Below are 26,836 nucleotides of genomic sequence, written 5' to 3' on the forward strand. Positions count from 1 at the left end.
TCCAAGAAAATAACCACGAGAATTCAATTCTTTTTGTGTTATTCGACGAAACGGTCAGCCAGGCAGGCATGCGTTGCAGCAGACGGTAACTGCCCCTTATAAGCAAAAGCTGGTCAAAGAGGCTGTCGTGGCCTTGTGGCGCCAGGAAGGAACTACTCTTGCCACTAACTAAGCAGCGGGCACTAGTCGCTACAGTGGGCTGCGGATGGCCCAATAGGGCTAAAGCGAGGCTTCCTTGACGCATCGAAAGCTCTATAATCCGCAAGCAGCCCTAAAATAGTCCCTGAAGGGGCTCTAAAGCAGCGGAAAAGCCCTATAAGCACCGCCATGTACACGAATATCTAGTGAAACGGGAGAGGAAGCGCAAAGTGAAGCCTGCGAAGGTCCTGAAACCGCGAGGCAGATCTCGGGCTCGAGCAACTATGGCCCGCACAAACTGTGAGAACTTGCCCTCGAGGCTCTCGCTTCCTTCGTCACTTTTCTTTGATGTCGCTTCTGGACATCACAGGTGCATTCTTAATTCCCCCTTCCGAAAGGGGGCCTGAAAAGATACGGCGCCTTGCCTGTAAGTGGATTCAATAATTCTGCTTGGCAGGTTGGGCAATCCTGAACCCATAACCCTTATGGGCTATGGATCCAACCCTACTGTCCGAGTAGCTTCGCGGAGGGTTGTCAACCCTTGTTGCTCTCGTCGAACGTCTCGAAGAATGCCCCCCACAAACGAGCAAGGGATTGTGCCTCCCACAGCACCTGCATGCTGTGCTGTTTACATTGGCTACTCGTAATATGCATGATGCCAGCCAAAACGAGCCTCACCATCAGTGCAATTTTACATGCAGCCACGGCGAATGCAGAACCACAGTATTTTGAACAACCAGCAACTCCAACTGGTTAACTATTGTAAAAGTGAAAGTGTAAGTCCTAGCCACTCGGTCCTGGTTAGGCTGTTGCCTCGTCTCTTGGGTCTTGGGATGACCCTGCCACACCACGAAAAAGCAACTGCCCACTGCACTCTCTCTGCCCACCCAGCCTTCCCGTTTCCTGCACGTTTGGCAACTGCTCAGCCCGGCGCCTTCTTTCCTTCGCCGGGATCCATTCGGGTCTTCATATTTTTCTCGCAGCTGCTGCTCGTATCGCGGCTTTCCTTTTTCTCTGGTTATCTTCTTCTTCATCTTCTCCAAAAGAACAATCGACATCCTGTATGGCAGAAACTATAAAGTGAAGCAATAGAAAACCGCGTTTTCGTTTTACATCATTTTTAGCGCCTCTTTTTTTCTTTTTTTTTCTTTGTTTTGGCAGCTGCTGCATTTTTCCCTCGCGTCTCGTTCCAACTACTGCTCCCTTCTAACCAAACAAAGCCCATTGTTCTCCGGCTTCTGGCCTCCGCCCTCCGCTTTGCTGCTGTGCTGTGCCGAGATTCCTCTGGCCGCGCATATTGCAGCTTTATTCTAATTTCAAGAAGCGGTTCGCCGGGAATCGCTGCAGAGGTCCTTGTTCGCCTTCCCCAAAACAGCAGGTGCACTCTCAGATCCGCCCGTCCTCGTCATCATGAGCTCAGCCACGCCTCGTTTGGGAGAAGAGGAACTTGATACTGTCAATATTGCTGGTACAGTCTCTGTTATATCTGCGTCTGCTGCCGTCAAGTCAAAGCAGCAGAGCGAAATTACCAACGACTCATTTTACGCCTATGATGACGACATCGAACAGCTCCCATCCTCCCGTCGCCGTCCGCATCAGAAAATGCCCGCTAAAGCATACAAACCTCCGGGGCTGTCTCACGCCTCTGAAACCGAATCTGAGCTATCCTATGTCTTGCGCCAGTCCCCCACCTCGACTACATTCCAACAGCCACTAGCCCCACGGCCGCCGTCTCTGCAAGTTCAACCTCGACCCAAAGTGCCCTCACAGCCGCAGCCTGTCCCAAACGCTGCCCCGAGACCGAAAACACCCGTTGACACCACCGCTGCCGAAGATGCTGAAGCCGAAGAGCGCAGACGAAAGCGCCGTGGCCAGCGCGCCCGCCAGTCTCAGAGCCAATCTGCTGGGGATCTGTCTCCGCTGATTCCGACTGAATCTTCCTTCAAGAATTGGCCCTCTAATGGTAACGGATATGCGCCACCGGTCTCGCCAACCCCAATCACCACTACCCGGACGCGAACCCGCGATCGTGTCCGCGACCATAGAAAAGAGGCTTCCATGGCCTATAGTACTGCCCAGCCTGCTGCCGCAGCTGCTATTGCTACCACTACGGTTAGAGAGTCTTCTCGTGGGAACCTTGAAGCTACGCCCTTACATCATTCTCCGCCGCCAGCGCAATCTCCAGTTCCATCTTCTATACCAGGCTCACCGATTCCAGAGTCACTGCGGTCCATACGTTCGGTTCTGCCATCCTCCGACGTGCAATCCTACATGCAGCCGCCTTCTGAAGTCTACTCGGCTTTACCGCCTGAAGACTCATACCCAAGCCGGATTCATACACCAGTACTTGCTAGTCCGGCCGAGATTTTCGAACAGCAAACTCCTGTGCTACTGTCTTCCAGATCTGTCATTTCTATCCGCGAAGCTGTCCTGGTCCAGTTGTCCCCCCGATCTGTCAAGTCTGTCCGTGAAGCCCCCGTCTCACAGTCACCCCGATCCGTCAAGTCTGTTCGTGAAGCCCCCGTCTCACAGTCACCCCGATCCGTCAAGTCTGTCCGTGAAGCCCCCGTCTCACAGTCACCCCGATCCGTCAAGTCTGTCCGTGAAGCCTCTGTTGCCCACTCCCCTCGATCTATAAAATCCATCAAAGAGGCCCCAGTCTCACAGTCTTCCTCACAACCCGCCGCATCGGTTCGGGAGACTCTAGCACCGCAGTCTCCAAGCTCTGTGAAATCTGTACATGATGTCCAGTCTGGAACTGCCCGCCACGTGGTGGTCAATTCACCTGCTTTATCTCCTGATACGAGAAGACGTTCCAGTGCTGCTATACCTCGCAGCCGTAGAAAGTTTGCCGAATCCCACTCCCCCTTACAGAGGCTTGAGCTGACGCTCGATAGCATGACAAAAGAGGAGAAGCGTGCCAGAGTTGAAGCTGCTGAGCGTCGCGCCCGTGAGCGCTCCAACCTCGAAATCGACAAAATTCATCTTGGTGAAAAGCCTCATACAAACACACCAAGCTCTGACCCAAGTGGGTCTCATCTTCCGAATGGCCGCCGCATTTCCAACACCGATAGGCAGTCATCTTCGCCTTTATCGACAACTCCGCAAGGAACCCCGAGGAGAGCTTCTGATGCCAATTCCTTACATAGTACTGCCATGTCCTCAGTCAGCACAACACCAGTTCAGAACCAACCAGCCTACAAAAGCCCACTGTCTCAACACTCAAGTGACGCACAGTGGTCGGCTTTACCTCCCCAGAAGAAGCAAACACCCGTTGAGCCAACTAGCTCACATAAACGTAGGCCTTCGGTCCATGGGGACATGATTCTCCCTGAAGGAATCCGCCGCATATCTAATGCTGGTGGACCTCGACGCGGCTTGAGCTTCCGTGATCGCAGAATGTCCAACTCCCAGGACTCTGACTTGAATGCTGGGTTTGTGACCTCAAGTTACCGACGGCCTACGCGGATCATGTCGCCTGAACCTATCGACATCTCAGTTCCCGAGCCGGAAGTATTCCAGCAAGCGTCAAATCGTGGAACCCCCCAGCCTAAGTCTATTCCCGTGAAATATACACCCATTGATACCGTTGTTCCCGAAACTTTTAAACCTCAACCTCGAGTCGTGGCAGACCCACCGTTCATGCCCGATCCTATTTTGATGGACCCGCATGCACCTCCGCCTCCGCCCAAGCGTTCTTCTTCCTTCAGCTTTTCGTCAATAGCAAGACGCAACAGCAACAAATTACAAAAGGACCCCCCTGGCGATCCGTTCTACCGTCTGCGTGTTGAGTCTGAAAAGCATCAGCTTCAGCGAGCCGCTACTACCGCTAGCGCCAGTATCCAAGAACCAAAGACGGCGTTTATCACACGTTCAGCAACCGCACCCGCAAACGAAAAATCGAAAGTTCCCAGGTCTCAGATACCTGGTTTGGTTGACCAAGCCCAATGTTCTGCCCCCGAGCCTACCATGGAAGAGATTGTACAGTCCATCGTAGATGAGAGCTATGTTAGTGATAGCTCTCAAGAAGAGGCTCCCAGACATGTGCTTAGAAAGCAACAGCAAGAGCGGGAACGCGACCTGGAGCAGAGTGAGCAACAGCGCAGTATGTCAAGTATGGGGTACCGCCCGACACAGGATTTCAAACCCGGCACCTCTTTGTACGAACCACCGGTCTTTCTTGATGAATGGCGCAAGGGCACAGTTGGCACCCTTAGTGGTTCGTTGTTGGATCTTAGCCAGTCTCATGAACAAGAGATCCAGCAACAAAATCCTGACCAAGGTCAACCCCAGCCTCGGAGTAAGGCCGACAGTTATAGCCATGCTTGGTGGGAACCCCAAATTGGAAATGGGACAAGTACAAAGTCGACAGCAACTCTTTCTACCGATACTTCGAGAAGACGTGGTAGCTTGTCTTCTAGGCCTCGTAGAGCAGAAGCCTTTGATGGCGAGTATGATGACAGAAAAGATGGTAAGAATTTATTGAGACAACCAAATTCTTTAGTGTGGTTCCGTATAAGCTGACAGATTGAATCCCTGACTAGCTCCTACAAAGTTCCGTCCTCAATTGTACTTGAAGTGTGGCCCGCTTTTGCGCTATACTGGTATTCGGCGAGAGAGACACCCGGGTCGTTTCCGCACAAGCAGCTCTGTTACGAATGGCCGGGACCGAGAGTTCTGGCGTGGTACGGTGATGATTGTCACCAAGGATGACGAGTCACATTACGAGATTGCACCCACATTGCGCTTTTTTGTGCAACCAATCGAGCTCTACAAGCCCACTGACCCGTCAAACAAGGGCCCCTTTGAGGCCGGTGATCCCATTGCTAGTCATCCCAAGGTTGGACGCCGCGGTGAGACCCTTTATGTACGACCAGTCAGTCAGATTAACAGCGCTATGGACCTGTCGCGCGATGAGACAGAAAACGGGCTGTATGAGACGAGTCGTACCTTGCGCGACGGCTCAGCAGGAATTACCGAGATTCCTGGCTCCTTTCATGCTCGCCGTAAGCAGGTTGAAATTGACGGCGAAGCCCTGGGCAAGTACAAGGAGGTTCGTGGTTGTCGCCTACATGCCGAAAGGGGGTTGACGTTCTGGCGATTCAATATTGAGGTAGAGCTGAGGGATACGGACCAGCGAATTGCCTACCGCATCAACCGTGGACCGGCCACAGGTTTTTGGGTTCCAGCCAAGGGGCAGTCGATGAACATCATGTTTTACAGCTGCAACGGGTTCAGTGTTAGTGCTAACCCTGACGACTACTGTGGACCAGATCCCATGTGGCGTGACGTCATGAACACGCATCAGTCCAACCCTTTTCATGTTATGGTTGGTGGCGGTGATCAGCTGTACTGCGATTCCGTTCCTAAGGAGTGCGACCTGTTCAAGCAGTGGCTCTCCACCAAAAACCCCATTTACAAGCACAGGGCACCGTTCACGCGAGAAATGCAGGACCAGTTAGAAGCCTTTTATCTGGAGCGGTATTGTATGTGGTACTCGCAGGGCCTCTTCGGCCTAGCCAACTCGCAGATTCCCATGGTTAACATGTTGGACGATCATGACATCATGGATGGTTATGGTTCTTACCCTAATCGCTCCATGAATTCCCCAGTGTTCAAGGGACTTGGAGCCGTGGCTTTCAAGTACTACATGTTGTTCCAGCATCAGAGCGTCATGGACGAGACAGAAGAATCAGAGCCTAGCTGGATTTTAGGCACTAAGAGAGGTCCCTACATCAACGAGTTCAGCCGCAGTTTGTTGATTGACCTTGGTGCTGATGTAGCATTACTTGCTGTCGATGGTCGTACTGAGCGCACTGAGTTTGACGTTGTCTCTGAAGACACCTGGGAACGCATCATGGACCGGTGCTACAAGGATGTTAAGTCTGGCGAGATTAAGCACTTATTAGTGCTGCTGGGTGTTCCTATTGCTTACCCGCGTTTGGTGTGGCTAGAGAATCTGCTCACTTCCAGACTGATGGATTCCGTTAAAGCCCTGGGCCGTACCCGCAGATTTGCTGGTCTCATCAACAAGATTGATGGTGGTGTTGAGGTGTTGGATGATTTGAACGATCACTGGACTGCCAAGAACCACAAAGCTGAGCGACGCGAGGTTATCGAGCAACTACAAGATATTTCCATGATCAAGTCGGTACGAGTCACTATTCTTAGTGGCGATGTTCATATGGGTGGTGTAGGCCAATTCTACTCAAACCCGAAGTTCAAGACGGCCAAGCACAAGGACTTCCGCTACATGCCAAACGTTATTTCATCGGCCATTGCCAACGCACCGCCTCCAAACTTCCTTGCTGATGTAATGAACAAGCGCAACAAAGTGCACCATTTTGACAAGGAGACAGACGAAAGTATGGTTCCTATGTTTACGCACGATGTAGATGGCACCCCTCGCAACAACAAACATCTCTTGCCACGCCGCAACTGGTGCTCTATTCGCCCATGGATACCAGAGTTAATACCGGTTGAGACGCCGGCTCTTTCAACTCCTGAAGTAGACGGAACTCCTACACAGCCACCGCAGCGTAAAGGTAGTCTTCTCAGACGTTTGTCAAATGCTATGCCATACAATCGAAAGGCGGCTTCTCCCGTCGATCCCGACGCCCCTGTTTCCAGACCACCAGTCACGACTGTTGGACGTTCTGGTGGGATTTTCCGAAGCCTTTCACAGCGTAGCAACCGTGGGCGTGAAAATACTGCTGAACGGGATATAAGTGGAGCGCCAAATACGGCTACGGGCGACTCAACTGGCAACGCGAATGTGCCCCCTCCTGCTGAAAAACCCAAACGGTCCCTTAGTGTGGCGAGAATGTTCGGGTTTGGCAGAAAGAAAAAGGACAATGGTCCTGATGACGAAGATGAATGGAAGGGCGAATATTCAGACGACAACTATGATGACGATTATGAATCATCAATCACCGAATCTCTGGCTGCTACGGCCCCCCGACGTGCTGATGATGATGCTGGCCGTCGTCGTGGCCTTACCCAGTCCCAGTTGGAGGCTCACTCACCTCCACAGTACGCCAACGCTCACACGCAGACGGGATCATCGGTCATGGCTAGCCGTAACGACCTGACTAGCACATTACCCCTGTCTAGCTCTCGCAACTATTCAGAGTCGAGTCTGTCAATTGCACCGACCTCTCTCGCTGCGCAAAGCCGATATCTCCAAGAAAGCTCCTTGTTACAATCAGAGTCATCCTTTGGCGGTACTAAAGACATGTCAACTGCTTCCAACTACAAGAGTCGGCGTGCCTCTTCACCCCTGATTCAAAATTACCACAATGGGAGGGACCCTTCGATACAAAGGGGCCAAGATGATCCTCTGAACGGCCAACAATCTGACATGTACACAATGACCAATACTGCTAGCAGTTTTGACGACTACGATGACGACGACCGAAGACCACCCAGCAGCCGAAGTCGTAGCTACGTTAACGAGAGCAGCAACAATACTGGTCGTCTTCGTGGAGGTGCAACCTACGCATACGAGGAGCCAGAATACAGCGTTGGAGACGAGACCCAGTTCAGTGTTCGCCCTGTTCAGGGCCAGCATCAACCCACAACGGCTACCCCTGGTCTGGCCATGGCCTTTGGTAGTAGCGGCGAGATTGTGCCACAGAATATGAAGCGTTCGCCTACTACTTTAACATCTAAACAGCGGAAGCAGGGTGCTGCCGAACTTGAAGTTAACTTGCAGGGTGCGCTCGATATTTGTCTCCACATGGAGGTCGACCCTCGTAACCCCAATGGTCGTACTGAGCCGTATCATTTGCTTGTACCGCGTCTGTTCTTCAGCGAAGAAGATGAGCGAGCTCTTGAAGAGCATGAAAATGCACGAGAGGAAGAAGAACGCCAACAGCGCCAACGCCAATTCCAGTCTACACAGTTCCCACAGCGGGGTGATCTGGGCCTAGAAGACAGTGAGTTGACCGCCGAAACTGGGATGGACGATATGGAGTCACGGCCTCCCCCGGCACGTGCGAATGCGCGTCCCTCGGCCTTTAAGCGGCTGCTTAGCTTCCGTCGCAAGAACAAGGCCCTGAAGGACGAGGAAGAAAAGAACCGACAGCTGCAGATGGAATTGGAGCAGTATCCAGACGGGTCATCGCTGCGGTCAGCCTCGGATGACGATGACTACGATGATGATACGATTCTTGGAATTGAGGGGCAGCAGAGACCTGCGTATGATGAAGAGCCGTACCCAGAGGAGAGCCAGCGGTATTCGCTTGGTACTAGTGGACGGCGGTAAGTCAGGGTTGAAAAAAAGGGTGGTACATGTGTTTTAGTTCAGGATAACTTGTTAGTTGACCTTTTGGTTTTTTTGGGGGATACATTGGTGACTGTCTTTCAATATATTTTCATAGATTGACAGAACCTTGTTTGTGACAAATATATTTTTTATTTGATTTCTATTATACTTTTGGTGTATCGATATTCTCGGCTCACCTTTCTTTTTGTCTACAACTTTTGATGCCTGTGTCTGATAATCCTAACAGACAAAGCTCACAGCTTCAACACCTCGCCACTCTGCCCTATCACCCAGGCTTCCAGCTCTCATTAGAAAGCTCCGGGGCCAGACTTCTGACGCCGGTGCCAACCAGCACGCCTATACCCGGGCGCGAGCATGGCGCAGACTTGATTGGAATTCTCTTGGCGCCGTCACCGCTACACCTGGCAGCACTCCCGCGAGCACCGCCCTTGGTGGCAAGATGATGACGCTCCCGTTCTGCAGCAGCCGCTTTCTTCTCCTTCTTGGCCCACCGCAGGCCGCACGCATTGCAGAGCGTCTTGGGCCCATTGGGACCCTTGCGCCACTCGGGGGACTCGGTGGTGTGGCAGTCGGCGCATACGTACAGCTGCGGCATCTTGGTGCGGCGCTTCTTGTCGCTGCTCCGTTCGTTGTAGGCGGCGAGCGGTGCAGGGAGGTACATCTGACTGGTGTTGGTGGTGACGAGCATGGCGTCGGATGTGGGACTGCTGAGGTTGTATGCAGGGTCCAGTAGGTGTGCTGTTCTGGCGGACTGGAGGGGGCTCGGGTCGCTGTAGAGGCGGCTGGCCGGAGCTGTAGCGGCAGTGGGACTGGCTGCAGGGCGTTAGGGGGCGGGCGAGAGGCTGAAGGAAGCATGCAAAGGTAACCTACCTGGAAAGGACTGCTGGGCATCTTTGGACCTAGCCGTATCATTACTCCCGACTCTGGCGACCCGGCCGGTGAGACAAATCACGGAGCCGTCATGGCTAAAGACCCCCCTGAACTCTACAGCTAGCAGGGATCCATCGCTACAACATAGCCGTACAATGGCGTTCATTTCCCACAGTCGGTCCAGCAGCCGCACAAACTGGCTCCCGAAGGCGTACTGGTCTGTCGGGCACACAAGCGCCAGCAGCGATAGGCCGACGAGCTCGTCGGCGTGGTAGCCGAGTAGGAGCGCGCTCTCCGGCGCCATGTAGCTGATGCGCAGCGACGGCTGGACGAGGATGCTGATTGCTACTGCGGATGTGGGATGGCTGTTGTTGTCATTATTGTTACTGTCTATGGGCGCGTGTGAGGATGGGTATTCGTGGTTCATGGTCGTGGCAGGGGCAGGGGCTGCCAGGGCTGCGCTACAGAGGTTCGGGGTTTCCTCGTAGTACTGGTACTCGGCAGGCATGTGGTGGGAGGGGGAGGAGGGGGAGATGGAGTGGCCCTGGGTCAACGAAAACTGGTGCGTGTATATGTATGGGAGAGGATTTAATGACGAATGCGTCTGTGCCGGAAAAGAATACGTCACGGGGGCGCCGAAGGAGGGAAAGGAGGACTCGGTGTAGGCGTGGTCTAGGGTGGGGAAGTACGGGGACGGAATAGGGTTGTGAAGTGGGGCCGGGGCCGGGGCCAATAGTGGATCCTCGGCGAGAGGCAGGGGGTTAGCGCCAAAACTGCAAAAGTCGTAAAGATCGTAGTTCAGATCGTCAATGAATATCTAGCATGGATTGTTAATGCATACAGGCATTGCTACCACCGCAAGAAAAAGGGAGGAATAGCCTACATTGTCCAAGGCGAGATCAAAGCTGTAGGGGATGGCTGCCGGTGTGGTAGACCGGCACTGAGACATTGTAGAGGGTTAAGACGGGACAGGGGACAAAGAAGGAGGCTTGAGAGTGGCGTGAGTTAAGACAAGGAATAAGGTTAGAATCAGAAGAAAGACAGTGTCGGAGCAAGATGGTGCCCATGGGCGAGATCATGTCAGAACAGTTTTCATGACACCGGACAAGAACAAAGGAAACAGACAGAGTGAAAACTCAGCCACAACTGTGATAAGAGGAAAAAGAGCCGCAGTAGAGCAACAGGCTACAGTTGGTGCCTGGAAAAGACAGACAATACCAGGCAGTTCTGGGCTGGTGATGGAGTGTCCGGCTCGCCGCCTCTTTATACTGCATGGGCCGCTTTGACCCGCACGACAGCGTCATAAGGCGCACCAGAAGAAGAGAGAACATGCAGACGCTGTGTGACAAGCCAGAGAAGCGCAGACATAGTGCAGGATCTGGACAGCAAGCGGCTAGGAATGCCTGCCTATCCTATCTGCTTGTCCTGGTGTTGACTGGTTGTCGACATCTGCTACTTGGTTGACTTGGTCTCCTTGTCTTTCTTTGCTCTCTATTTCTCCGACTACTAGCTTTCTCCTGCTGCTCTTGTGGCTTTGGCACCCGCCCGCGGAGACGCCCACTGCAGCTGCCACTCTGCTGCTACTCTCAACGCCTTTGTTGCCTCCGCCACTAACCAGCACACACCGACGGGAACACACGTGGCTGTCTTAGCCTCGCCCTTCATGACAACACCTTGCACTGTTTGGCACTGCATAGCCAGCTGGGTCACGTTATGTGCTTTGGGACTATGCATTTGCGCTGTTCCTCCTGCCATTGATGTGGGTGCTTGGTTTTGGCAGATCCCCTCTTTCTCTTTTCCACTTTTTTGGTGCTTCCCTCGCTCCCCCTTCTCTTACTCCACATCTCAAAACCGCGAGTGTGGTTCCGTGTCTATCTACCAGTCACCACAGCTACAGTTGGCTGGTTCTTTTGGCTTGGTGTTGCGGGGCCGAGGGGGCCAGGCCACCCAGGCGGTAAGGCAGCAAGGCCAAGACGCCCACGTGGCGTGTCTGTTGATAACCCACAAAGGAGAAAGATCAAGATTAGGAATGGAAGAGAGCTCCGGTAGAGAGTCAGTACCACGGCAGAATGGTGGTCACGGACTGAAAGACCCATTCACGGGGACAGTGATGCAGCATCTGGGTCTGAGGGAGCAGCTCAACACAGACCATCTTTCGAGACCGAAAGTCACTAGCCAATAGCTACAGACTAGGATACATCATAGGCTGTTCTTTCGCCCGTAGACGGCGGGTCCGAAGCAAGCTTACTGAAACACGGAGAAACCAGGTAATATGTATCTATCTACACACCTGAAAATCTGGATATCCAGACAGAGATAAAGAGATATCTTCTACAAATGTTTCGTTTGCTAGTTGTCTGCCACATCAACCATCGTTGTAGAGGATGAGCAAGCAATAGACACATCGTACTAGCTGAAGTATTGCCCTAGGTTATAGAGGGGAAAATGTCCACCCGATCTGACGCACCGTCCAATCTGCTTTTCTGACGTCTAGGCCCTACGGTTACAATTGGAGCGGTAACTGGGCTAGGAAGGCTTCTAAGATGGGGCTAGAAGGACCTAAAAATAGAGTTGCTTTCCTAACCAGATCATGGCGTGGCAACTGTCAGTTCCAGCTTTGGCGTTTCTCGCGCCTCCCCTGTTATTTTGTCCCATTCTTTCTTATCAATGACTCTGGAACTTGACTTTATCTCTTGCTCTTGCCCTCCCTTGTCTTGCCACTGCTTCCCCAGTCCCCAGTCCTCAGTCTTCTCGGCGTAAAGCTCTCTGGGACTTGAGACTTGTTGAGACCTGCTGAGACCCGACCCTTACACAAGCAGAATCACTCACGTTGCATTGCGTTGGGCCGTTGTCTGCCCGGTAGTCTGACTCTGCAACTCTTGTTCTGGCCTGGCAAGGCCATGCGGTACAGAGGCAGCGTGGACGCCGGGGATGCAGCAGGATGGGCTCGTGATGGCATATGATGCCATGTTTGGTGCTGTGGCCCGCAGCCCTGGCATTGCCTGGACTCGTCTGGTTCCAACACGGTCTCGCTGTTGGGCTTCAGTCTGGTGTGGCCTGGCTCTTGGGTCTGGGTCGGAGAATTTTGTCTCAAAGTTGGTGCGCTCTCTGGCAGCACGTCGCCGAGGACCAAGCGGGAAGAAAGACAGAAAAAACCCTGGATTCTATGGAGCGAGTGTGAGAAGCAATACGAGAAAAGGAGGTAGAGTAATGAGTAGAAAAAGAGGGTGTGATGACTGGAGTTTCCGGGCTAACAAGACTACCTTTGTTACCTTTTACTCAAACCCTAACCACTTATACAAGTCGTTTTGTGTCTTGTCTTTCATCCTCTCTTCTTATTCTGACTACATTCTACACATCAGCTTACACCGCTATGGGCTACCTCTCTGGCTCTTATCTCTACACTCTACAAGGTAGATTTACTTTATCCCTTGTTTTTTCATGGTAGTCTAAAAGCGGAACCTTGACACGAAGGAATTAAGAGGTTGTACCTGTGTCAGTCGGGAGTATTCCGACAAGCCAGTTTCCAACTACATGGCAGACAAAAGAAACCTGGTCCAAGAGGAATGAAAACAGAGCCCTCGAAGGAAAGCACAGGGGATTCGGCAAGACCTTTTGTTTTGTAGCGTCGGCGTGGGTGCGTGCACATGATACAATGCCTATGGCTAGGAAGGATACACAAACACAGAGAAGACATGGCAAGTGGTCGCTCAAGTAGACAAGCTTCCCGAGAGAATGAAGTAAAAACAAAGAAGAGAGGGAAAGGAAGCAGATAGTCAAACGGGCGGACAGAAACACATGCACATGCACACATAAAACGGAGAGAGATCTACCCATTTATCTATAAGACGGATATTGGATGAGATTCTGCCTCCAGCCTTGGACAAAGACAGAAGAGTGCAACCACAGCATAATATCTTTCAGCGCCGTCAGATCTTTGTCTTCCGTCCCTTTATCTCGTCTTCTTTTTCCTTCCCGCAACTGACCACAGGGAAAACCGGAAAAGACAAACCTTGGCCGACTGGGACAGCCTACAATGCGACCGCCACAAGACTAGGCGCTGGCTGGAGAAGCTTGACTTTTCAAAAGCCTGGCCTGTGTGTCTTGGGTTTGTACCTGCTCACCCTAAGGGGATCTTTCTAGCAACGAGATGTAATCTTGGCTCCACTGCCTAACCAAAACAACGCGTCTCGAATCATTGACTGAGGTCCTAGCAATGACCCGTTTGCTTCTTTTTCCCACTGCGCACGCACAACATGCAGCACGCAGCCTTTCCAGTTCCCACGCAGCCAACGTGTGTGGCCACTTTCAAAGATGATTCCATCGTCTGTGCAGGAAGTGTGTCACCAGCACAGTACATACATACGTGCGTAGTGCTAATAACTGGAAGTTCGTCAATGCTTGGTTACACAAGCGTGCTCTACCGTCACAAGCAGGCCCCCCTTGACTAGTGTGGCGCTGTTTGTCTTAGCTCGGAAGCCAAAACAAGGACAAGCCCCTATGTGGCGCGAGGTCACGTGTCTTCGTTCCATGCCTGACCCCGCGTTTAGTGAGGCCGACACGCGTTTTCGAACTGGAGCTATGGCCTCGACCGCGTCAGATTTCTGCGATCATTTGCTTGTGCTGGAAGAAGATTCCCAAGAATCCGGTGTTGCCATTTTTTTTTCGATTGAATCCATCACGACAGTTTACACTCATCCTGGGCCTGTCTCTGTGGTTTCTATTATCCCACAAGTACCGGGTTGAATCTGTTATGTCCGCCTGCACAATCACGGCACCATTCTCTCTGATTTGCTTCTCCCTTTGCGCATTCCCTCATGTCAAAGATTGATAAACTCTCCATCCAGGGCATCCGCTCTTTCAGTCCCGGGAGTAGAGAAACAATCCAGTTCAACACACCGCTAACCCTTATTGTCGGATACAATGGCTCTGGAAAGACTACTATTATTGAGTGTCTCAAGTATGCCACAACTGGCGAGCTTCCACCCAACAGCAAAGGCGGTGCCTTCATTCACGATCCTGATGTCAGTATAATTAACTACTCTAGAGATGAAGTCAATGCTAACAATCTTATTCTTGATTTACTCTTGCCCGTCTATAGCTAGAACAATCAAAAGAGATTCTGGCCCAAGTCAAACTGTCCTTCAAGTCAGCCAACGGTGCCAAATATGTCGTCAATCGTAATCTACAACTTACCGTGAAAAAGACTACTCGGTCTATGAAGACGCTGGAGGGCTCACTGCTTGTGCTCAATAATGGAGAGCGCAGCGTCGTGTCTACCCGAGTCGCCCAGCTAGACGAAGCTATTCCATCATATCTTGGCGTGTCACCTGCTGTGCTCGATGCTGTTATTTTCTGCCACCAGGATGAGTCTCTTTGGCCACTGAGCGAGCCATCAGCCCTCAAAAAACGCTTTGATGAAATTTTCGAGGCGCAAAAGTACACCAAAGCCATCGATAATCTCAAGACTCTACGGAAAAAAAAGGGCGAGGATCTGCGTGTTCTCAAGCAGCGCGAGGAGCACGACAAGATCAACAAGGAGCGGGGCGAGAGAGCCGAAAAGGAGTCTAGAGAATTGCAAAAGCTCATCGAAGAAGACCGCGCCAAATGCAAGCAGATCACAGCAGAAATGCAAGAAACTAAAAACCGGACCCGCGAGCTTCGTGAGCAAGCCAACACCTTCCTTACACTGATCTATGATCTCAAGGATAAGCGTAATCAGCTTGCCTTCCGCCAGCAAACAGTCAACGAGCTCAAGGAAACACTGGACGAACTTCCCGATGACGACGCAAGTCTTGAGGCCGATCTTGCAAACTACGAAGAGCGTATGCGTCGATTTGAGCAAGAGGCTGAAGAAAACCTCGTTCAGCAATCTAAACTTCAGTCTGATCTTGCCACTGCGCGTAGAAATCACTCGGCCAAGTTGGCTGAACAGGGAAAACATCAGTCCGACAAGGATAAATATGAGCGTCAAATAAAAGCCCGATCACAGCTGATACAGATAGCTGCCCAAGAGCACGGCTTTATTGGCTATGACGATGACCAACTTAGTGAAAGCCAGGTTCTTTCTTTTACAGAAAAGATTCAGCGTCTGTTGGCCGATAAGAAAAGAGATGTCGAGCGCGTGCAAAACCATGTTTCTAAAGAGACTGAAAAGGCTCGTTCGGCTATTGGCGATTTAGAGCGGAAACAGTCGAATCTAGAACACGGAAAGCATTCCGCCAAGCAGCGTATTGATACCATTGACCGCCAAAGTCTGAACCTAAACAACAGAATACGCAACCTCGATCACGATGAAAGCTCGCTTGTAATCTTGGAGGGCCAATCCCATGACGCCAAGGAGCGGTTGGAAAAGGCTCGGGCTCACCTCGCCGAGGCCGACTATGATAGCCGGATTAAGCAGGAAAAGAACGTGCAGTCCGATCTTTCCTACGAAAGCATGAAGCTGAATCGCGAGCTGGTGGAATGCTCTCGCCTTGCCCAGGACCGCGCCCAGCTCACCTTCCACAAGGATCAGATGGCTAAGCGCAAGCTAACCCTGGAGTCACTCAAAACAACTTGGAAGGACAAGCTCGACAACTTTTTGCAGACAGAGTGGACGCCTGAGAACCTTGATTCACTGTACCAGGCTTCTCTGTCCAGCCAGGAAGCCAAGGCCCGTGACGCCAAGGCCAAGCGAGATCAAGCACTTGCCAATCAAACAAAGTTGGATGTGCGCTTGAAGGCAGCGCGCTCTAGCCTCAGTTCCACAGCTATCGAGGCTGAAAGGTGCGAAAAAAAGGTGGCTGACTATCTCAAAAGCATCAATGAGGAATCGCTAGGCGCCGACGATTTTGACGGCGAGCTGAGCCACTACGAAGAAAAGGTCGAAGATTGCAAGGCTGAGATTGGCCTGTGGGATGCACTAGCCAAATACTACACGCAGTGCAACAAGTATCTCAACGCCAAGAACTCATGCAAGCTTTGCGAGCGAACATTTGATACCAGCCAAAGTGCTTTCCGTGCGCGCATGGAGAAGAAGATTCGCGAAAAGTTGAACCCCAAAGAAAAAGAAGAGTCTGAGGAAGAGCTGACAGAGACTGTGAGAATTCTTGAGGAGCTCAAGAGTCTGCGTACCGACTACGAAACATTCAAGCGTTTGCAAAACGAGTTACAACCACTCAAAAGTCAGGTTTCTGTGCTGGAGGCCGAGTATGAGCAGCTGGAGACTACTGTGATGGACATGGAATCAAAACTAGCCGAGGACGATGAGCATCTGCGGTCCATCAAGGCTTTGAGTAAGACCGTCACCACCTTTGCACAGACGCTGAAAGAAATTGCCGAGTCAGAGGCCAGCATTAGCCGTATCGAATCTCAGCAGTCGTCTAGCTCCGAAAGCACCAAGACGGCCGAGGAAATTAACACTCTTTTGAGTGAATGCGACGCGAAGATGCGCGCGGCAAAGGCCAAGGAAGATGATCTGTTGGCTGAAAAGCAACGCCATCGCGACCAACTTGCCTCGTGCGAGATGGAGCTCAAAGACCTGCAGGGTAAACTGAGTCATGCCAAGATGCAGCTTGAGATGAAACTTGACTTGCAAAAGCAGATTCAAGCACTAAAGGACGACCACGTGCAGCAGCGTGAAGTCATTTCCAAGGCCGACCAAGAGCTGGAGGTGGTTGGTGCGCAGTTACTTGAGGCCAAGTTGTTCCTGGACGAAATTGTGCGTGACGGCAAGGCGAAAGAAAAGGAAGTGGTGGACGAGCGAGACGTGGTCATGGCTTCTATGAACGAGCTGAAGCCGATAGAGAATGACATCCGGGCGTATCTGGATGCTGGGGGGCCGTCAAACTTGCAGACGAATCAACGAATGATTGCTACACTTGACCAGCGCATTGCTGGGCTTGACGGAGAAATTGTGCAGCTCACGGCCAAGGGGAATGCACTCACCACTGAAATCGATAACGGCGACCGTCAAAAAAAGAATATCTCGGACAATCTGAACTACCGCAAGAACCTGCGGATGCTCGAGGAGCTCAAGGAGATGATCCGTGACCTCGAAGATCGCGACGCCACCGAAGACCACCGGCAGCTGGAGGATGAAGCCAATGCGCTGGAAAGCCACAACAGCAGACTGCTTGCTGAGCGCGGATCGGTCATGGGCATGATGAAGAGCCGCGACGACCAGCTCCGTAAGCTGATTGAGGTGTGGGACATGGAGTATAAGGATGCGGCGCACAAATACCGCGAGGCGCGTATCAAGGTTGAGACGACCAAGGCGGCTATTGAAGACATGGGCCGCTACAGCGATGCACTGGATAAGGCTATTATGCAGTACCACGCAATGAAGATGCGGCAAGTCAACGAGACGGCTATTGACTTGTGGAAGAGCACGTACAAGGGCGACGACATTGACTACATTATGATCCGGTCGGATGCCGAGAGCGCTACGGGCCGGCGCAACTACAACTACCGCGTGGTCATGAGCAAGCAGGGCACGGAAATGGACATGCGTGGGCGCTGCAGCGCAGGTCAAAAGGTTCTGGCGTCCATCATCATCCGGCTGGCGCTGGCCGAGTCCTTTGGCGTCAACTGCGGCATCATTGCGCTGGACGAGCCGACAACCAACCTGGACACGGACAACATCAAGGCGCTGGCCCACAGCTTGCACGACCTGATCCAGCAGCGGCAGGCGCAGTCCAACTTCCAGCTGATTATCATCACGCACGACGAGGAGTTTCTGCGCGGCATGCGCTGCGGAGACTTTTGTGATGTGTTTTACAGAGTCAAGCGTGACGATCGCTGCAACAGCGTGATTATGCGCGAGAGCATCACCAATGTCATGTAGGGCCGCGGCGGCCACGATGGTGGCCCCAATACGGCCGCGCTCTGGTGGCGCCCTCCCATGCAAGCGGAGCCCCGGACCGAGCAGGCCTCAGTGGCGACTAGCTTTGATGACGTTGGTTGCCGAGTGGGCCTCAGGGGCAATCGGGGTTGCGGGCGTTGGCCGAGACAGTCTGCCATTTAGGCAGTTGTGCTTGTCTGCACTTGTACTTAGACCTCCGTGCCCCCTCAAACGCAGCCCCACTTCGCCGTTTGTAAGCAACTGTTTTCTTCATTCCCCCGCATCCTACTGGATGATGTTCATTCCCGTTTTGAATTCAAGTCCCATGTCCGTTTGCTTCATTTTGCTATACCTTCCTAGATGGCTCTAGGCCAGCCGCCATTCTGCAGTCAGAGTCCACGGGCTTGTGCATATATCGCCAGCAAAAAGACACTTTGGTCGCCAGAACATTGTTTCCGTCTGTCGCATGAAGGCGGCCCCTTAGGCACAAATCCACAGCACCCTGGCAAATCACAAGCAACAAGCAACACCGATACTTGATGATCCTTTGTTCATCGTCCACCTGACACTTTTCCCCTCCTTTGTGCAACCAAGAAAGCCCATTCCTAGATACTGGGCAGTTTTTTTTCAAGCAGCTTCCTCACCCATGGCGCTGCAGTTGCGTTGCAGCTGCCGTGCATGCCATGCCGCCTTAACGGCTGCTCTTTCCTCACACATTACTGTGCAGAAAGCCTGAACCGATGTTTTCCCGCCCAAGCATATGTGTAGCTATCTATGTAACTATCTGCTCGTATACAAGTACCATGGCGTGTTGTAACTAGTTAACTATCATTTATCATCTATCATGTCCATGCAAAGTACTTCTTCAAGCGGTCTCTTCCACACCGTCAAACAACAGGGTTCTCCTCATCCAAACAAACTGCCTCTTGCCTAGAAATGCCATTATCTTGCCATCTGGCCTACGTCCCCAGCACCGAGTTAGTCCGGCGGAAGACTACAATTCCTAACCAACAACGTCATTTTCCCTTTTTTCCCCTTCGGCTGGGTGCCCACCGCGATGTTAATTTGGCTGCGGCACTGTTTGTAGCAATCTCACAGCTCCCGTTTGGCGTGCTTCAGTTGGGCTGTAAAATTACAACGGCACAACGCCCATGACTGGTCACATAACTGTCGACTTTGCTGCATATAACAAGGCACTGGTTGATAGATAAATTCTAGCCCGTCGATATATATATGTGCTCAGTACAAGTACGGCAGCTTGCGCTGCCCTCTTGGCATCCTGATCTTTCCAACCCGCTCTTCACGCTGCACTCTTCTTCTTCTATCCTCTCCTTGCCTTGCGCTTGCTCTCGTTTTGCCTACTCATCTCTTCTTTCATCTACTCGCGATGCACAAGGAGCACGCTTCAAATGACCCTAACCCTACTACTTCAAATTCCGACACTAAGCATAGAATGGAGAACCGCCTTTCACAACGTCACAGCTGGCCTTGTCCTCTCGTGGCTCCGAGCTCAAGCTGTGGAATTACCACTTCCGGCCAGTATCCAAGTGACCTGTACTGCAACGCGCGGAGCCCGTACCCCCACGGCCCCCAGATTGTTTATTCCTATCACGAATTCATGAACGCCGAAGCCAGGGGTCGTGTGCAGGACCAGGCACAGGCATCCTTCGAGTACAGCCAAGTGCCGCAGCCACGGCGCAAGGTCCACTACAAAGCCAACGACCCGCGATCTGCCGTGGAAGCAACCGACTACTTTATGGGCTGGGAACGGTACACTGGCACATCATCTACGAGTGGCCACTAGGGCTACATCACATCATGGAGTGGGTGGGCGGGGGGCAGTTTTTGGGTGTACTTTTGAGTTGCGCAGTCTGCGCCTTTTGTGTTTCTATTCTTGGGACGTTTGGCGCAAGGTCTTTTCAATAATACAAATCTCGTCTTCTCATGCTGGACAATGAGTTTCTCAAGTTGATGTGTGAGTCCGTCAGAAGTACTGGAGAGCGTGCGTTAGGTATCAAAAGTGCAACCAACTTGCGGGGCGTTTTTTTTTTACCGAGCCCTAGGTTACTGCCGTGTCGGTGAGACACTTACCGAAAAACTTTAAGTGGATTTTCCATCCCAGTAGCAGATGTAATCCGCTTCAACCCTTCTTGATCGAGTACATTTCCAATTGTCCTTTGCAACTCCCATACAATCCATACAAAAATGGACGCTCCGGATCTCAAAGCCACCGAGGTCATCGAGCCTACAGCTAAGCGCATCAGAACAGATGCGCCTAGCAACAGCGACGAGGTCGCAACCTTTGCGCCTGCGCCTACCGAAGCTGTCTCTGTGAACGAAAGCTCCAACCCCGAGAAGCCTGTCGCTGAAGGCCAGAATGGCCACGTGAACGGCCGCATACAAGACCAGCGTGACTCTGGTGTTGCGCCAATCAAGGCCGAGTATGACGCAGTCCCCCATCGCACCTAACATGACCCAAGAACAGTCTGCTGACTCCACAACGACAGGTACCTTTTGACTGGCGCTGATGCGACCAGAGTCGCTGCCGATGCTATCGACTACGATTTGGCCGAGGGCCGCGATGATGCTGGCGGCGATGAAAAGCGCTCGAATAACAAGAAGGGCAAGGACAAGCGCAAGAAGCAGACGGGCCAAAACACGGACCGCTTCTTCGGTGCTACAGGCGATGCCAACCCGCTGTGCAACACGCGCGCTTTCAACTCCGAGTTCTCGCCGCGCGAGTGCCGCTTCGGCGAGAGCTGCAAGCGCGAGCACAACCTGCGCAAGTACCTTGAGAAGGACCGCCGTCCCGATCTTGAAACATTCGGCGGCTTGTGCCCTGTCTTTGACGCTTATGGCGAGTGCACTTCGGGCTGGAAATGTCGATTTGCCAAGAGCCACAGCAAGGAAATCGACCGCGAGGACGGCCGTAAGGAGCTTATTCTGCTGAAGAAGAACGCTGACGGCTCTATTGGGCCGGCGGATGCCTCGCATGACCAGGATAGCGAGGATGTGCGGCTTGGTGTTGTGAACATTGTCTCATCAAAGGACAAAATTGATCTGGCTCGCCGCCGTGTTGACATGGATGATATTGAAAAATACATCAAGTGGATCGACAACGAGGGTAGACTGAACAACGAATATCAAAACCGCCGCAAGAGGGAGGACGAAACTGAAGTGCAGAAGGACCTAAGCGCACAGTATGTTGAGCCGCCGCTGCTTCCGTCTGAGAAGCGCCGTCTGTACTTTGCTGCCGAGACACCTGTTGTGGCCCCTCTGACGACACAGGGCAACATGCCCTTTCGCCGCCTGGCTGTTGAGCTTGGTGCCGAATTCACATATTCGGAGATGGCTCTGAGCCGGCCCATTGTGCAGGGCGTCAAGTCCGACTGGGCTCTGATGCGCGCTCACGACACCGAAGCAGCGCCGCCGCGCGTCCGGCCCGATCACAAGAACATTGTCTTTGACTATGACAACAGCCGTGACATGCGCTTTGGTGCGCAGATCTCTGGCAACGCGCCGTGGCAGGTGATCAAGGCAGCCTTTGCGCTCAACCGCTTCTGCGACCGGCTGCGCGTCATCGACATCAACTGTGGCTGCCCCGTCGACTCGCAGTACCAGACGGGCTGCGGCGCGGCGCTTCTCGAGGCCCCCGCCAAGATTGAGCGCATGGTTCGCGGCATGAACGCCGTCTCGGGCGAAATCCCCATCACGGCCAAGATCCGCACGGGCGTCAAGAGCAACCGCCCCGTCGCGCCCCAAGTCCTCACGCGCCTGGCCTTTGGTGGCGCTGAGCACCGCGAGCGCCTGGGCGCCCCTGGTTGCGCGGCTGTGACGCTGCATGGCCGCAGCAGGGAGCAGCGCTACCTGAAGCGCGCCGACTGGAGCTACATCCGGGAGTGCGGCGCGATTGTCGAGGACTACAATGCGCAGGCAGGCGTGCTGCAAGATACGATCCGCGAGCCTGACGAGCGCACTCTGGCCAACTCCAAGGGCGGGCGGCTGTTCTTCCTGGGAAATGGCGACTGCTACTCGCACGAAGAGTACTTTGATCATGTGAACAACGGAAAGGTCGACTCGGTCATGATAGGTCGCGGTGCGCTGATCAAGCCGTGGCTGTTTGAGGAGATTCGCGCTGGCCAGTACCTGGATAAGTCGGCAACAGAACGTCTGGGATACATTGAGAAATTTGTCAAGTACGGCCTGGATGCATGGGGCTCGGACGAGCATGGTGTCAACTACACAAGACGCTTCCTGCTGGAGTGGCTCAGCTTCACACAAAGATACATCCCGGTGGGCATTCTGGAAAGACTTCCGCCGAGTCTGAACGATCGGCCGCCGCCGTTCAAGGGTAGAAATGAACTAGAGACGCTGTTGGCTAGCGGCGATAGCCGGGACTGGATCAAGATTTCGGAGATGTTCCTTGGACCGGCGCCCGAAACCTTCAGATTTGTGCCAAAGCACAAGAGTCACGCTTACGAGGTTCAGGGTTAAAGGGTGTAGCTATACATTCCATTACAGTAACCTAGACCTAGTACCTGTTCCTATTTAGTGAGACTCTGTGAAATAGACAAGATCCTATGATAACACAGCAACTTATAAACTACGTCAAAATCCGATGTCCTTGTTTTTTAGATGGAAACGGCTGGTACTGATTGTTAGTATGCATAGAAACTCTTGACAAAAGAGAATATCTGCTCGAAATCAAAACACAGTTCCAAAGTATTTGATGAAGATTTGTATTTGATAGTCATACCACAGGATTTAGCACTCGCCTGAACTAACACTAAACTCCTCTAACTAGCGCTGGGAACAACGCCGAGCCCGGCATCGTAGCAAAGTACATGGAGATCCTATTTGACACCCACAAAGACAATAACTGATCGAGTTGGGGAAGTTGAAACTCAATCACCATTCCATCAGAGTGGAACCCGGGCTTGCCCCAGCCGCCATGTATTATTATGACGTGAATACAGCCATGACATGAAGTAGCTCCATGGGTGTAGCTGGTTATACAGAGAACTTGGTGTCACGCACACCAAGAACGCGGGGGTCTATGTCTTGTAAGGCATCTCCAGGATCCACATGACGGTTAGACTTTAGCAACGACTGTCTATCAAAGGCCAGAAAACTACAGCAGTATCGCGGTGCCGGAAACAAAGGTCTCTGGGGATTCTTTTTTATTCAGGTTGTCGGGTCTGGCTGCTGGCCTGATGCGTCGTGCTCAGCATCCGTCATTCTAGGTGGTCTACCTGTTCTTTTAGCGCGCTTAGGCCCCTGTAGGCTCTCTCGACCCCTGCAATAAAGCCGACTACCAGCCCCACTTCCACCGTCCATCCATCACAAGGCTGGCTTGTAGATTTTGCGATCTTCATCGTCCCATAACCACAATCAGCAGTGTACTTGGAGTTTACACTTTTTCTCAGCGCCGTTCCCCCGCCCATACATTTTCACATCGACTGCGCTTTTTCATTCTTCGCCAACGCTCACCTCTGATTCTTCCTTCTTTCAGCGCAACCTTCACGGCCATGTCACCGCCGCCCATCACCGAACCCGATACCCAGACAGCTATGCTGCACAAGCTTGCAGCAAGCGGGAGCCTCAAGTCGTAAGTGGCCTTCGCCGCTAAGAAACCGATCGGCGACTTGGTTGGACTAATCGCCGTGTAGAAGCGAATGCTTTGCTTCCACCCAGGAATGGGTTTCCTTTCGCGACAACCTCTTCGAGCGCATCATTAGTGTAAGCCTTTGCTTCCTCAAGTCTGCCAGGCACGGCGTCTTTTAACGCGCGCTCTGTAGATTGTGATAGAGCAATTCACCGCACCCATTCTCCCCGGCGACAAAATCCCCGTGCGGGGCCTCTTCTCACCCTCTCCTGACTCTGCGCCTTCATCCACCAACGCCGCCAACGATACTTCCGACGATCCTAGCAAAATCAAGGAGGCCCAGGCCGCCGAATCACATGCCCTTTCGCACTCGACACATCTTCTACCGGCGCCTATAATCGATCAATTGAAGGAAATCCACAGGGTTCTCGTAACTTTTGAAGTGGAGCCGCCGCACACCTACCAGCGCCTAGCAGAACTGCTTCTTGAACCGCGCCGCCACCATAACCACCTAGTTCCGTGGCTTCATGCCCTCGACCGCGTGCTCCATGTCACCTCGGGCATGAGTGTGGTGTCAACCTCGTCGTGTGCAGCGCCTGACGGCGCAAGCGATACTGGCGAGGCGAGTGCACTACATTCCTGGGGTAACACTGGACAGACCCTCAATCCAGGCTCCGATGACGCGCTTGGGGGCGCATTGCTTACGCCTATTCCCTGGCTTATGAGAAGTGGCGACGAGGATGCCGACGGGGACGGAGACGTCGATATGGATTCCGTATCAACTACAGCTTCAGGCGGGGCCTCTGGCGGGCCTGAGCTCCGCACACAAAGCACCATGACCATTGAGGGACCAAACGGTATGGGCAGCATTGAAACCGTCACTATAAGTCTGAACGGTGTCTCATCAATGACCTCGAGCCACCATGGTACAGCGGGACCTGGGCCCTCGGCTTCTTCGAAACAAGATGGCAATGACATGGACCCCCGAGACCGCGACGGCGAGGGCGAGATTGACGAAGACGAGATTGAGCACCTGCGCGGACCAGCAGAAATCGGGGCCGAGGATTTGGGGCCCCAGCGGACCGATAGCAATACCTCGTTTGATCCTTCTGTTGGACCACAGGATGTTGACTACGAACGAGCGCTGGGTCGCAAGCATGACGAGGATGACGCCGAGAGCAAGGCCTTGGAGGACGATGAGATGGACGACGTTGAAACAGGCTCAAAGCGCGGGGCGGAAGACGACTACAGGCAAGAAAAGGCTGTAGTGAAAAAGTTGAAGCCAGAAGACGAGAATGAAACTAGCCGTGGTTCTGCACCCAAGAGTCCCGAGACCACAGCTGAGACTAGGGAGAACAAGGTTGGCGGCGAGACGGGTTCTGAATCTAGTGACACGGCGAAAGATGTGGTCCAAAATGACCAAGAAGACAAGGAGGAAGAGAAGACCGAGCCATAGTTACGATGTGAGGATAGCTATCTCGTTTCGTCATGAAGACAACTATACAAGCACAGAGATATCTAACTAGGGTTATGGTGACTAGGGTTACGAATTAATCTTGATCCAAGCTTGTGATCATGAACGCTTCAAGCTTGGCTTCACAATTCCATTCCCTGACCAACATACCCCCGCACCATCTCGACTTGCAATTTGATCGCCTTCAACTTGATCGGATATGCCAGCTATGCTTCTGGTTGTTTTTAGATAGCAATTGGTATTCCCCAAATGCAGTTTTTGCTCGGCGCTCTTCTCCCTCGGCTTCAGCGAAGTTCCCATCACGAAATATATACGATTAGAACACAGTAGACGGTCGATACACATATAATACGGTGCCCATGGCCGGGTCTGCATCTAGCGATGGGCCCCAAAGCCAAATCCGGAATCGGTCCAAGCTGAGCACGAAACCGCCGCGCCTGATCCGAAACGGTTCGCGAATGAGCAGCGGCAGCGCAGGCAGCGACAGAACCAACGCCTTCGGCTTTGAGCCAATGACAGCCGACGATGAATCAATAAACGGGCACATGAACTCCCGTTACGGGTCTCAGCACCGCAGCTTTGAAAATACATTTGACTCCAGTCCATCCGACGGTTCAGACCCCGATGACGAAGACGACGACGAGTCGCACCCGTGGCCACACCAACAAAACGACTTTGCCCCGCCATACTACGGCCGGCCGCCAACACCGCTTCCGCCTTCGCCTAGCATCACGTCGCTGCTGCGGCCGTCGCGGCCCACCACGCCCGACGCGTCTGACGACGAGCCGGAGCCTGTGCCGCGCGCGGCGCCACGTGTCCCGACATATGAGTACTATGGCTTTGTGCTGTACCTTTTTTCGTCGCTGTGCTTTCTAACATATCTGCTCTGGGCGTTTCTGCCGTCACCATTCCTGCACGCGCTGGGCATCACGTATTACCCAGACCGCTGGTGGGCCTTGGCCATGCCGACGTTCCTGGTGGTTACACTAGTGTACATCTACGTAGCGCTAGCCGCGTACAACACAGAAATTTTGACTTTGCCATTGACGGCAGTCGAGACTGTAATTGACGATGCGGCGCAGGTTGCCATGGCGGATGCGGCTGGCAGCCTGCGGGACGGAAGCCGCATGACGTCGGCCAAGATGGATGTTATGAAGGGCTACGGCGAACTGGCTGCTATCTGGAGCGAGGGCACAGACGCGGTCATGGATATTCCACTAGGAGCGGTTTGCGAAGTGCTTTATGCGCGGGCACCAGAGGTTTTTGACTGGGAAGATGACTACAACGAGTAAAGAACGGCAGTAGGTGGGAGAGTGATGGAGGGAACTAAGGTTCTGACACTGCAAAGTTACATAGATTGCATGGGCGGAAGACTGAGGATTGTTTTTGTGGTGGGTGGTAGTCAGCAAAGGACAGCCAGCGGTTTATGCTAGTCGGGGACTTTGAGCATTGTTTGAAAAAAAAAAAAAAAAAAGCAAAGCAGAGAACACAATCCCAAGCTTGTATTCGATAAGCAGCAGCGAGATGCACCCAGTGACACCATCGAATGCTCGCAAAATAGAGGTAACTACATATGTACATACATTGGGTGAAATTGGTACTTGGTACATGGGCTCCCCACCGCCCCACAAAAGTGCA

At 52.8% G+C, this 26,836-nt stretch overlaps 7 protein-coding genes across 7 annotated transcripts; 6 read left to right on the top strand and 1 right to left on the bottom strand.

The window, feature by feature from the left end:
* Window positions 1-1,548: 1,548 nt before the first annotated feature.
* Window positions 1,549-8,404, top strand: BROUX77_003600 (uncharacterized protein; the record flags this gene model as incomplete). The annotated part of the gene is made up of 2 exons (XM_073748270.1): window positions 1,549-4,609; window positions 4,683-8,404. The coding sequence occupies 2 exons, from the start codon at window positions 1,549-1,551 to the stop codon at window positions 8,402-8,404; spliced, it is 6,783 nt and encodes a 2,260-aa protein (XP_073606025.1).
* Window positions 8,405-8,690: 286 nt separating this feature from the next.
* Window positions 8,691-10,244, bottom strand: BROUX77_003601 (uncharacterized protein; the record flags this gene model as incomplete). Its single annotated transcript, XM_073748271.1, has 3 exons — window positions 8,691-9,238; window positions 9,296-10,112; window positions 10,179-10,244. 3 exons carry the CDS (start codon window positions 10,242-10,244, stop codon window positions 8,691-8,693), a joined length of 1,431 nt encoding a protein of 476 aa, XP_073606026.1.
* A 3,868-nt stretch (window positions 10,245-14,112) lies between these two features.
* On the top strand, window positions 14,113-18,122 carry BROUX77_003602 (uncharacterized protein; the record flags this gene model as incomplete). Its single annotated transcript, XM_073748272.1, has 2 exons — window positions 14,113-14,319; window positions 14,397-18,122. The coding sequence occupies 2 exons, from the start codon at window positions 14,113-14,115 to the stop codon at window positions 18,120-18,122; spliced, it is 3,933 nt and encodes a 1,310-aa protein (XP_073606027.1).
* A 1,384-nt stretch (window positions 18,123-19,506) lies between these two features.
* Window positions 19,507-19,923, top strand: BROUX77_003603 (uncharacterized protein; the record flags this gene model as incomplete). The annotated part of the gene is made up of 1 exon (XM_073748273.1): window positions 19,507-19,923. The coding sequence occupies one exon, from the start codon at window positions 19,507-19,509 to the stop codon at window positions 19,921-19,923; it is 417 nt and encodes a 138-aa protein (XP_073606028.1).
* A 401-nt stretch (window positions 19,924-20,324) lies between these two features.
* Window positions 20,325-22,613, top strand: BROUX77_003604 (uncharacterized protein; the record flags this gene model as incomplete). The annotated part of the gene is made up of 2 exons (XM_073748274.1): window positions 20,325-20,560; window positions 20,627-22,613. 2 exons carry the CDS (start codon window positions 20,325-20,327, stop codon window positions 22,611-22,613), a joined length of 2,223 nt encoding a protein of 740 aa, XP_073606029.1.
* Window positions 22,614-23,647: 1,034 nt separating this feature from the next.
* Window positions 23,648-25,180, top strand: BROUX77_003605 (uncharacterized protein; the record flags this gene model as incomplete). Its single annotated transcript, XM_073748275.1, has 3 exons — window positions 23,648-23,727; window positions 23,789-23,858; window positions 23,918-25,180. The coding sequence occupies 3 exons, from the start codon at window positions 23,648-23,650 to the stop codon at window positions 25,178-25,180; spliced, it is 1,413 nt and encodes a 470-aa protein (XP_073606030.1).
* Window positions 25,181-25,557: 377 nt separating this feature from the next.
* Window positions 25,558-26,490, top strand: BROUX77_003606 (uncharacterized protein; the record flags this gene model as incomplete). The annotated part of the gene is made up of 1 exon (XM_073748276.1): window positions 25,558-26,490. The coding sequence occupies one exon, from the start codon at window positions 25,558-25,560 to the stop codon at window positions 26,488-26,490; it is 933 nt and encodes a 310-aa protein (XP_073606031.1).
* Between the last annotated feature and the right edge of the window lie 346 nt (window positions 26,491-26,836).

This window comes from Berkeleyomyces rouxiae (assembly GCF_048999995.1).
Source record: "Berkeleyomyces rouxiae strain 22BRR77 chromosome Unknown BrBRR77_ptg000003l, whole genome shotgun sequence".
Taxonomy (NCBI): Eukaryota; Fungi; Ascomycota; class Sordariomycetes; order Microascales; family Ceratocystidaceae; genus Berkeleyomyces; species Berkeleyomyces rouxiae.